The sequence below is a fragment of the Cucurbita moschata genome, unplaced genomic scaffold, assembly GCF_002738365.1.
Source record: "Cucurbita moschata cultivar Rifu unplaced genomic scaffold, Cmos_1.0 Cmo_Scf00021, whole genome shotgun sequence".
Taxonomy (NCBI): Eukaryota; Viridiplantae; Streptophyta; class Magnoliopsida; order Cucurbitales; family Cucurbitaceae; genus Cucurbita; species Cucurbita moschata.
Window position 1 is genome coordinate 2,934,298 of NW_019268537.1, and position 11,390 is coordinate 2,945,687.

At 36.9% G+C, this 11,390-nt stretch overlaps 3 protein-coding genes across 4 annotated transcripts; all 3 read left to right on the forward strand.

Annotated features, from left to right (window-relative positions):
* Positions 1-197: 197 nt before the first annotated feature.
* LOC111458792 (amino acid transporter AVT1J-like) lies at positions 198-2,333 on the forward strand. 2 transcript variants are annotated; one of them, XM_023101605.1, is made up of 3 exons: positions 198-291; positions 386-993; positions 1,797-2,333. In XM_023101605.1, the coding sequence occupies exons 1-3, from the start codon at positions 198-200 to the stop codon at positions 2,307-2,309; spliced, it is 1,215 nt and encodes a 404-aa protein (XP_022957373.1). In that variant the 3' UTR covers positions 2,310-2,333. The 2 variants fall into 2 exon arrangements, with proteins under 2 accessions (XP_022957373.1, XP_022957374.1); XM_023101606.1 differs by having other exon boundaries at positions 464-993.
* Positions 2,334-5,789: 3,456 nt separating this feature from the next.
* On the forward strand, positions 5,790-6,796 carry LOC111458606 (extracellular ribonuclease LE-like). Its single transcript, XM_023101366.1, has 3 exons — positions 5,790-5,964; positions 6,044-6,199; positions 6,279-6,796. Exons 1-3 carry the CDS (start codon positions 5,857-5,859, stop codon positions 6,699-6,701), a joined length of 687 nt encoding a protein of 228 aa, XP_022957134.1. The 5' UTR covers positions 5,790-5,856; the 3' UTR covers positions 6,702-6,796.
* A 926-nt stretch (positions 6,797-7,722) lies between these two features.
* LOC111458576 (ribonuclease 3-like) lies at positions 7,723-8,715 on the forward strand. The gene is made up of 3 exons (XM_023101321.1): positions 7,723-7,908; positions 7,984-8,142; positions 8,219-8,715. Exons 1-3 carry the CDS (start codon positions 7,804-7,806, stop codon positions 8,639-8,641), a joined length of 687 nt encoding a protein of 228 aa, XP_022957089.1. The 5' UTR covers positions 7,723-7,803; the 3' UTR covers positions 8,642-8,715.
* Positions 8,716-11,390: the final 2,675 nt, after the last annotated feature.

Sequence of the window (11,390 nt, forward strand, 5' to 3'; positions counted from 1 at the left end):
TCGGTGCCTTTTCCACTAATGCCTCAAACCAAACAAATAAATAATAATCACCTTTAATCAACTTTACAATTTTTAGAATTGAATCACAATTTAAACATTAGAATTATTAGGGATATGCAGACATTCATATCAAAGTAGGCCAACATCTAAAGAGGTGAGCTCCCTTATATATATTTAAGAGTTCTACTACACAAGTTATGGAGACCCAAAGCCAGCTTCCATCCACACAGCTTCAGCTTAAAGGCACCACCTTCCTAAGAACTTGCATCAATGGAATCAATGCATTATCAGGTTTTTGTCTAATTAAATCTCTATCTAATATTGGGTATTGATGAATTTTGATTATAAAAGAAGAAATGTTGTTGTTACTTTTGAAATTTTGTAGGTGTGGGGATATTATCAATTCCCTTTGCGCTTTCTCAAGGAGGGTGGCTTAGCTTGATCCTTCTCTCCTTGGTGGCAGCTGTTTGTTGGTATACGGGTCTACTTTTAAAGCGTTGTATGGACGCAAATCCAAGTGTGAGGACTTACCCTGACATTGGGTGGTTGGCTTTTGGATTCAAAGGAAAAATAATGGTGTCCGTTTTTGTTTACATGGAGTTGTATTTGGTGGCTGTTGAGTTCTTGATATTAGAAGGTGATAATCTACAGAAGCTTTTTCCAAGCTCGGGTTTCAAAGTTGGGAGTGTGAGTGTGGAAGGGAAGCAGATGTACATGGTGTTGGCTGCTGTTTTCATACTGCCAACCACATGGCTCAAGAGTTTGGGATTGCTAGCTTATGTTTCTTTTGGTGGGGTTTTGGCTTCTGTTGTTTTGGTTTTGTGTGTTGCTTGGGTTGGTGCTGTTGATGGTGTTGGATTTAACCAAAGAAATGAGCTTTTGAAACTACAAGGATTGCCCACCACTCTAAGCTTGTTTCTGTTTTGTTATTGTGGACATGCTGTTTTTCCAATGCTTAGCAACTCCATGAACAATAAAACCCAATTTCCAAAGGTAAAATCATAGCCTTTATACTATAATATTCATTAACATTACGGTTAGGAACCACGACTCTCCACACTGTTAGAAATCACGATCCTCCATAATAGTATGATATTGTTTACTTTGAGCATAAGCTCTCGTAGCTTTACTTTTGATTCCCCGGCCTTAAACCCATGATCAACCCCTTAATTAGCCGAGGTAGCTCAAACAAAGTACACCATAGAGTATCTCCCGAGGCCTGTGGAACCCTCAAACAACCTCCTTTTAATCGAGGCTCAACTCCTTTTCCGAAGCTCTCGAAAAAATACACCATTTGTTCGACACTTGAGGATTCTATTGACATGACTATATTAAGGGTATGACTCTGTGTGATATCCCACATTGGTCGGGGAGGAGAACAAACCACCATTTATAAGAGTGTGGAAACCTTCTCCTAGCATACACTTTTGAAAGCCTTGAGGGGAATCTCGAAAGGGAAAGCCCAAAGAGAACAATATCTACTAGTGGTGGATTTGGGTCGTTACACTGACCCTCCATAATAGTATGATATTGCTTATTTCGAGTATGAGTTCTTTTAGTTTCCTCAAAAAGCCTCTGTACTAATTGAGATGGATTCGTTACTTATAAACCCATGATTAACCCCTTAATTAGTGTACGACGTCAGTATCCTAAACACACCCACACAAATACAAATATGTAGAATTCTAAATAAATTTCAGTGTTCATGCAAAGTTTATGGTAAAGATTTTTCAAATTCGAAGTGTAAATTAGATCGATTCAATGAAATAGAATGATAATGTAGTTTTTGATTGCAGGTTCTAATGGTTTGCTTTGTGACAAGCACGATGAGTTATGGTTCGATGGCTATATTGGGGTACCTAATGTATGGGGACAATATAAAGTCACAAGTGACTTTAAATCTTCCAACGGACAAAACCAGCACAAAAGTAGCCATTTACACGACCCTCATCAACCCCATCACCAAATATGCAGCCATCATAAACCCAATTGCTATTGCCATAGAAGAGGCATCTCGTTTGTTCGCCACTCGGAGCATGGCCATCCTCATGAGAACTCTGCTTCTCTTCACCACCCTCATTCTGGCTTTGTCCATTCCCTTTTTTGCGTATGTTATGGCTTTTACAGGCGCATTCTTAAGCGTAACCAATGGCATTCTCATCCCATGTTTATGCTACCTCAAGATCAACAAATCTGCACGTAAATTTGGATGGGAGTTGGTGGTGATTGTGGGAATTTTAGTGATGGGGTTTTCTGTTGGTATCTTAGGAACATGTTCTTCTATTAAGGAAATTGTAAAGCGTTTATGAAAGATTTTAACTTTCAGGTCACAAATTAATAAACGTACAAAATAATGTGTTGAATTAAATCCTCCACCAATCTAAACCGGACCTAAATGATTTCTCTCCTGCAAGATATGATGTAATTTGTTGATTTATTTTATATTTAGCAAGAACCAATCATGATTTAATCATGTGTATATACAATCAACGGCTAACAATATTGTTCTCTTTGAGCATAGTTGATCATGGCTAACAGATATTGTTTTCTTTGGACTTTTCTTCAAGGTTTTTAAAACGCATCTATTAGGAGAGGTTTTCACACCCTTATTTATAATGAAGGTTCGTTTTCTTCTTCAACCGATGTGAGATCTCACAACCCACCCCGTTAGAGGCCCAACGTTCTTGCCCACTGCTAACAGATATTTGTCTTATTTAGAATTTCGTTTTCGAGCTTCTCCTTGCAATTTTTAAAACGCGTTTTCTAGAAAAATGTTTATGACTGAGCAATTACATAGTGAACGTTTTAAAACCATGAGACTAACAACAATATGTAATTGGCCAAAACGGACAATATTTGCTAGAGGTGGGCTTGGGTCGTTACAAATGATATCAGGGTTAGACATTAAACAGTGTGCCAGCAACCCAAGAGAGATGGATTGTAAGATCTCACATCGGTTAGAGAGGAAAACGAAGTATTCCTTATAAAAGTACGATAACTTCTTCTCAGTAGACACATTTTAAAACCGTGAGGCTGACAACAATACAAAATGTGTCAAAACAGACAATATTTACTAGTGATGAACTTGAACTAGTACATACTAGCACACGATCAGCTTCACCAATTCCAATACAGCACTGAACAAAAGAACACCAAACTTTTGAAGTGAATGGGTGACAATATCGGTGGATTATGGCTGAGGGAAAAAAGTGATCTTTAATATTCTTACAGGCTCACATAAAGCTGATACAAAGAAGGGGTAACATTCTTTTTTATGCAGCTCTGGCTTTTCATATTTGTTTCAAAGTTTTACTTGCAACTTTTGCACAATAATAACGGCAGCTAGAAGGCAGTTCCTAGAGACAGGATAATGGAGAGCCAAAACCAGGTCACTCTCACAGGTGCCGCTTGAAGGCACCACCTTCTACGCAACTGGTATCAAATTTGGGAGTCTAAAATTTGAAGCAAAGCAGATGTTTGTGCTGCTTACTGCCCTCATAATATTACCAACCACGTTTGGGTCAAGAAGTTGGGATCAATGGCGGCCTATGTTTCTTTTGGTAGTGTCTTGGCTTCTCGTGTTTTGATTTAGTGCACTTGATGCTGTCGGCCGGTTTCAACCAAAGAGATGTTCTTTTCAAACCTCAAGGATTGTCCACTACTCTTGAATTGTTTGAACGATAAAACTCAGTTACATAAATGGTTTTCCTCCTCTTTAACATTTGTTTAGCCAATGATATTAGATTTTAAGATGAGTGGCCAATCATAAAACAAAATAAAAAAAAAAATAAGTCTATTGAGATAGGATTAAAATTGAGATATGATTTAATGTGGTTGAGATATGATTCAAAATATTCAAATTACCAAAATTTTAGGAGATTGTTAGTATATTTGAATTTATTAAGATTTCCATAATTTACTATTTTCTGGTTAGTGTATAAGTCTATAAATATTGGAATTATGTAACTCTTGAAGCATCGAGTCAGAAAACAATAATAAAGTAGGTATCTTTGATCTATCCCTATCTCTTTTAATATCTTTTTTCCAACAAATTTGGTATCAAAGTCAAGTTCCTGTCAACGCGAGGGTGAGTGATTATTTTTTTCATAAAACAGGAATGGCAGTAGCTGGTTTTTCTTCCTTTGCACCGCTGTTACCGATCTTTAATGGTGAGAAATATGAGTGGTGGAGCATCAAGATGAAGACCTTGCTCAGATCGCAGGAGGTATGGGACTTGGTGGAGCACGGGTTTGTTGATCTATTAGAACCCACAATAGAAGAAAAGGAGAGACTAAGAGAAATCAAGAAAAACGATGCCAAGGCTCTGTTCATTATTCAGCAAGCAGTTCATGAGACTATTTTTTCACGAATTGCAACAGCAACCACATCAAAGCAAGCATGGTCAATTCTACAGAACGAGTTTCAAGAAGATTCAAAGCTACAGAACGAGTTTCAGGAAGATTCAAAGGTCATAACAGTGAAATTGCAATTTCTAAGACGTGATTTTGAAACTCTGCTCATGACGAATGACGAATCAATTGCTGACTTTTTGTCAAGAGCAATGGCCATAGTCAGTCAGATGCATTCCTATGGAGAGAAAATTTCAGACGAAACAATTGTTGCAAAGGTGTTGAGAAGCTTACCTCCAAAGTTTGACCATGCGGTGGCTGTCATAGAAGAAGTTAAAGATCTATCCATACTCTCTGTTGATAAACTGATGGGCTCACTTCAAGCTCATGAGTCAAGAATCAATAGATCATCATATAGGAACGAAGAAAAGACACTAGAAGTGAAGGAGACAGCCAACAACAAAGGCAACGGAGAAAATATTCATTTAGCAGGTAGAAGTCATGGAAGAGGAGGATTTCGCAGCTTCCATGGTGGTCGTGATTACTGAGATAGATAGAGAAATGATGGACAAAGACAGTTCAATAAATAAAGTAATATAAGGAAGGTCTTGCAATGGTATGTTACCATTGCAGGTATGGTCATATAAAAGCTGATTGTTGGTATAAAGATCAACAAATGAATTTTGCAGGAGAAAATGAAAAGAAGAAAAGCTTTTTATGACATATATTGATATTAATCTAAAAGAAGGTGACTTATGGTTTGTTGATAGCGGATGCTCGAACCATATGACAGACATCAAATCTTTATTTCAAGAGCTTGATGATACCCAAATAATTAAGGTGCAACTTGGAAATACAAAAGAGCAAGTTGAGGAGAAAGGCATAGTGAAGGTCGAAACCATGCTAAGATAAAACTATTAGATAATGATATAAAAGTTAGTTTCTGCCGATGAAGAGACAAGTGTCAACTCCAGTGCATCTCCTAGTGCCTCCACTACAACACAAAATCTGTCAAATTCATCATCTTCAGCATCACTAATATTTAGGTTAAAAAGTTTTGATCTATGGCAGCTAGACTCCAAACAACTTTATTTTTTTGATTAAAAATATGCATTGCAAATCAAACTAAATTTTCTATTTAAAAAAAAAAAAAATTGAATTCGACCCAATATTAGAAGTATATGTGCGTTAGGATGACAAAGAAGGTCAATGCAAGGGAGGCAGATCCATGGATCCAAAGTCATCACATTTAAATATAGACCCACAAAAATAGAACGGAACAAAACAAAACATTCACCGACATGGAGAAAATGATTATAGCTGCTTAACTGGCGCCCAAACAGACGTCATCAACTTCCTGTCCAGCGGATATTCTTCCATAATCGCATCCATCGCCTCTGCCTTCCTAATACGTCTCTATAAAATCACCAATCAAATCATCACAACTCCCATTCCAAATTCAAACACTACTGACTTCACCACTTTCTTCACCCCAACCCAAATCCCCATGTCTTTCTTCACCCGCTTCCTTCTCATAAATCTCGCCATTTTCCAATGCCTTTCCCTCCTCTGTCTCGCCGCCAAGGACTTTGATTTCTTCTACTTCGTTCAAAGTGTAAGTATATTCAACTATAACACCCTACCCATTACCCAAGTTTCAATTTTTAACCCCTTTCTTTCTATGTTTCCTGCAGTGGCCTGGCTCTTACTGCGACACTCGCCGAAGTTGCTGCTATCCCCAGGCTGGAAAACCCTCCCCTGACTTCAAAATCCACGGCCTTTGGCCCAATTACAACGATGGCACTTACCCCTCTAATTGTGACTCATCCAACACCTTCGATCCATCCCAGGTATTTAACATCCCATACCTCCATTTTCTCTGGTTCCATAATTGTTTTTGTTTCATTATATTGTGGAGATGTGATTTAGGTGTCAGATTTGGAGGACAGCATGCAGCGCGACTGGCCATCACTCGCTTGTCCAAGCAGCGACAGCACCAAATTCTGGGCGCATGAGTGGAACAAACACGGGACCTGCGCCGAATCCGTTGTGGACCAACATGCATATTTCGAGGCCGCTCTCAATCTTAAAACCCAAGCCGACATACTCAAAGCTCTTCAAACCGCAGGAATAAACCCAGATGGAAGTAGCTACAGTTTGAGTAAGATCAAGAGTGCCATTGAAGATGGAGTTAAGCTGAGCCCTGGAATCACCTGCAACACGGATGAGTCCGGCAACAGCCAATTGTATGAGGTTTACTTCTGCGTCGATTCTTCAGCCTCCAACTTCATCGACTGCCCTGTTTTCCCAGATGGAAACTGTAATTCTTCCGTGGAGTTCCCCGAATTTTAGGGATTTCATGATCTGTTCATGTTTTAGGAAAATCAAACCTGTGTAAAATGGTTCACTCCATAAAATATTCAATAACGAGACAAGGTTGATTAACTCTCATAATCTCTATGGATAATTTTCACTCAAAATCTAACAATATATTGAATTATAAATTGAAAAATACTCGATGATCCAATTTTTAAATCATAATAAGTAACAATTTAGTTTATAATTTAATTTCTATGGTGAGAAAATCTCATCAAAATTAATCTTTATAATAAGAAATTTTATTAAATCTTAAATAATATTTGATTAAATGGTTATTTATCAAAATTAAGAGAAGTATTAAATAGTTACCAAATAAGTTTAGACGAAAAATCCAATTCTTTTAAGGAAATAAAAAATATATTTGGGAAAAATCAATCCAAATTAATAGAAATTTAAAAACATGTAATAACCATAAACTTTCCATCTACAAATTTAAATTATTTATAAAAAAAAATGAAATTATTCGAGAGTATTAAATATAAATTTTAAAATTCATAAAAAAAAAAAAAAAAATTGTACGTTTGAAGTGAATGTTGCTTGCAAACAATTGAAGTCATGTATTGAGTGTTCAAATGGGTGAGTGACCATCATTTTATTTCTCCATTTTTCCCATTTAGTCTCACATTTATAAGTAAGAAATAATATTGCAAAGCCACTAAAGCATACGCTAAAAGTGAACAATATCATACTATTGTGAAGTGTCATTATTCTTAATATGGTATCAAGGTCCTGCATGTAACTTAATCATGTCAATAAAATCCTTAAATATTGAATAAAGGGTATACTTTACTCGAGGGAGTTGAGCACCAATTAAGGGGAGGCAGTCTGATTTGGTTGGTAAAGGATTTCTGAAGATTGGGTTTAGGTGTTTAGATAATGTAGTGTTACACGCCGTCCCATCTACCATCTCCTTACTTAAAGAAAATTCATAGAAGACGGGGATTTAAAGAATGAACAAGCAAACGCAACCCCATATTTGTTTTTAAAAATCAAATTTTCACACCTATTCTTATGCCTATAAAGTTGGATTGTGTTCTTCATCGTTCATTGAAACGCCAAGCAACAAGAAAAAACCATGAAGCCCAGCTACTCCATTTTCATATTCAACCTTCTTCTCTTGCAGTATCTATCACCCCTGTGTCTGGCTCAGGATTTTGATTTCTTCTACTTTGTACAGCAGGTGCGTGAATGAGTGAGTATCTTTCATTTCTTACCTCAATTAATATCTCTATTGATACGAGACTTTTTTTAACAGTGGCCCGGAGCATATTGCAATTCAAAGCAACAGCGGTGCTGCTACCCCAAAACAGGAAGGCCATCTGCAGATTTCGGGATTCATGGTCTCTGGCCTAATTACAAAGATGGAAGCTACCCATCCAACTGCAATTCCAACAGCGCTTTCGACCGAACCCAGGTAACCGAATTACCGGTGATTATAACATTCCAACACATTATGGGTTGTTGTTTAATAACAAGTTAGTTGATATTAGATCTCAGAAGCATTAAGCAGCATGCAAAAGGACTGGCCATCATTGAGCTGTCCAAGCAGCGATGGGTTAAGATTTTGGTCACACGAGTGGGAGAAACATGGGACATGCTCTGAGTCTGAACTCGACCAGAAAGAGTACTTCGAAGCAGCTATCAGACTGAAGGAGAAGGCCAATCTCCTGAAGCTTCTTTATGATGCAGGAATTGAAGCAAATGACGAGTTTTACAGTTTGGAGAGTATCAGAGAGGCGATACAGAAGGGGGTTGGGTATACTCCGGGGATTCAATGTAACAAGGATTCAGGTGGGCACAGTCAACTGTACCAGGTTTATTTATGTGTGGATACCTCTGGTTCTGAGTTCATTAAATGCCCTGTTCTTCCCAGGGGAAAATGTTCTTCAAGTATTCAATTCCCCAAATTCTAAATTAATCACTTTATTCCTTGTAGTTTCATTCATTATGAATAAACCACCAATCATTTGCTTCTAGTAAAAACAAACCCATTTGGTGCCATGTGTCAAGCTCTGCCTTCTTATGTTCTATCTATTTATGTCTCAACTTCTCTCTAATGACTACTCGCTGTGTTAGATTAGATGATGTACCATTTTTCTTGGTCGCATCATGTCATTCGTCTAGGCTCTCATGTGGCCGGATGGGTGCCGCTTGAGAGTCGCGCTTCTCTTATCGCAACGTGAGGGTCACAACCTACTCTCTTTATAATTAGGTTGTGCGAAAATAATTTATAGTCATTTTATGCACAAATAATTTATTCAAAACTTTAGCATGAAAGCATAGTCATGGACTAGGTCTTTAGATAAAATAACAAAAATGGAAATAAAATAAAGTAAAACTAACATATATATACTATGAATTTAAATGCATATACTAACATATAGTCTACGAAATTTAAATTGCAAACAACCCTATGCATGTGTCATGGTCTCTTGAGTTGCAGTGTCGCGTATAGTCAGACTTGCCTTTACTTAGAAAATAAGAGTACCACATGGCTTGAGTTTTCTAGGTAAAAGTAACACATGCTTATTTTCTAAGTAAGAAATATTCAGGAAGTGATCTCGCTATTAGGGTTAGATGCAAGCACATACAATCATGAGTGGGACCTATCATATCAGTCTATATTCTCTTCGACGACTATCCTAAGCAGATAATTGACTGTGTATTTACTGTTCTATACACAGCCCACATGTGCGAGTATGGACCCACCCGTCGGTTCGCACACCTCCTGGTCCCCTTTCTTGGTTCAGCTAGCATTCTCTGGAGCTGTTGTTGTCAGACACTCGTTAGGAATAGCGATTGTTGCAGCATTACAATAAATATAAAGGTCGTTTTTCTGCCTCGTAGTGTAAGCGTCCGTGCCATCATAAAAGAGGTGTATTCCCCGATGCATGAGGTCCTAACATTTTTCTTTCATTATCATGTACAACAACTCCTTCCGCTTTTCTTTATATCATATCGTTTTATCATAACTTTTCATGCATATATCAGGATTGTGTATTATGTCGAAGCATCATATTTCATGTCAATCATATCATATATTTCATCATGCCAAACATATGTCATATCCTAAACATATCGTGCCTTCCAAAGTATCATATTATACTATGCACATATATCATATACCATATAACAACATGTCGTATTGACAATCATATTACATCATAACATATATCAAATCATTCACATATCCTATCACGAACATGTCGTCAGGTGTATCATATCATAGCATACATAATATCATTCACATATCATATAGGGTTTAGGGTTTAAGGTTTTGTCATCTCATAACCTTTCACATATAACGAACATATGACATGTGCAAAGCCACGGAGCACATGCCATCATACAACATATAAGTTCTAATAGAACCGATAGTAAGATTACTTGGTTGACCTAAGTCGAAGCTACTACGATCCCTTATTGATGCTAGCTTAATATTACTCTCTGAAATTTAATTCTAAGTATTTCCACAATTATAAATTAACATTCTACTTGGGTAATTGACTCAACTAATTTGGTATAAAATAATTTAAATTTACTCCTGATAATTTAAACTGACTAAACCTAATTTTACATAAAATAATATAAACTTACTTTTAATAATTTAAACTAGTTGAGCCTAATTCTGCCTAAATAATTTAAACTTGATTTAAAAATCTTAAACTAGCTAAAATATAATTATATTAACCTTAAACGCTTCAAAGAGTTGAAACTAGAAAGAAAGGATTCGAGCATATTAGACTCAAGTTGAATCAGCCGAAATGTCGGCCTAGATTCGAGCATATCAGACTTAAGTTGAATCAGCCGAAATACCGGCCTTGAACCGTCAGAAAGTGTATTCTCCGACTGGCTTAGAACGGTTCAAGTGGAATGATAAAATGAAGTGAGGGACCTTTATTTTAGAGTGAAGGTCAACTCCCCACTTTTTTTCTTCTAATTTTTGGATTATTACACCCTCACTTAAACTAGTAATCGTCTTCGATGACTTACATGGGGTCACCATTATTAGGTTGTGACATTATCTCCCACTTAAACTAGTCATCGTCCTCGACGACCTACTTGGGGCACAACCACTCCTTGGATTGTAACACTGAGCTCCTAAGGGGGTGGATTGTAAGATCCCACATTTGTGGGTAGAAATAAAATATTCCTTACAGTGATGTAGAAACTTCTCCCTACAAGACATGTTTTAAAAATCGTGAAACTGACACGAATACTGGCCAAAGCAGATAATATCTGTTAGCAGTGGGCTTTGCTTTACCTATTACATTCTCTTATGTGGTTTCTAAGACAAATTATCTGTAACTACTTGAAATCATCACCATCCTAGCTGTCATGGAGCATTTCTTACGTCCTATCTCTTTTGTTTTTTTATCTAAATCAAGTATGTGGGTTGTGCGATCTTATCTCTTTTATTTTTCATCTAAATAAAGTGTGTGAGTTGTATGATTCTAACCGTATATTTATTGCCTCGATGGCATAATCAATATGCTTCTTCTAATAACAATCAGACCATAGAAGTTGGATGATAAACTTTACCATGTATTACCGGTCCTTATTTACCGCAGTGTACCCAACTTCAAGATACAATCACAGAAGGGAGATATAATATTGGGTGACTCATAAAGTTTGTTCTAATTATAACTGTTTTTCAATTTA

Excerpts from the sequence above, each read along its gene's own strand:
- LOC111458606 (XM_023101366.1), top strand. The coding sequence starts at position 5,857 with ATGTCTTTCTTCACCCGCTTCCTTCTCATAAATCTCGCCATTTTCCAA. Across the intron at positions 5,965-6,043 it reads TCTTCTACTTCGTTCAAAGT|TGGCCTGGCTCTTACTGCGA; the intron begins GTAAGTATATTC and ends TGTTTCCTGCAG. Across the intron at positions 6,200-6,278 it reads ACACCTTCGATCCATCCCAG|GTGTCAGATTTGGAGGACAG; the intron begins GTATTTAACATC and ends GATGTGATTTAG.
- LOC111458792 (XM_023101605.1), top strand. The coding sequence starts at position 198 with ATGGAGACCCAAAGCCAGCTTCCATCCACACAGCTTCAGCTTAAAGGC. Across the intron at positions 292-385 it reads TGGAATCAATGCATTATCAG|GTGTGGGGATATTATCAATT; the intron begins GTTTTTGTCTAA and ends GAAATTTTGTAG. Across the intron at positions 994-1,796 it reads ATAAAACCCAATTTCCAAAG|GTTCTAATGGTTTGCTTTGT; the intron begins GTAAAATCATAG and ends TTTTGATTGCAG.
- LOC111458576 (XM_023101321.1), top strand. The coding sequence starts at position 7,804 with ATGAAGCCCAGCTACTCCATTTTCATATTCAACCTTCTTCTCTTGCAG. Across the intron at positions 7,909-7,983 it reads TCTTCTACTTTGTACAGCAG|TGGCCCGGAGCATATTGCAA; the intron begins GTGCGTGAATGA and ends TTTTTTTAACAG. Across the intron at positions 8,143-8,218 it reads GCGCTTTCGACCGAACCCAG|ATCTCAGAAGCATTAAGCAG; the intron begins GTAACCGAATTA and ends AGTTGATATTAG.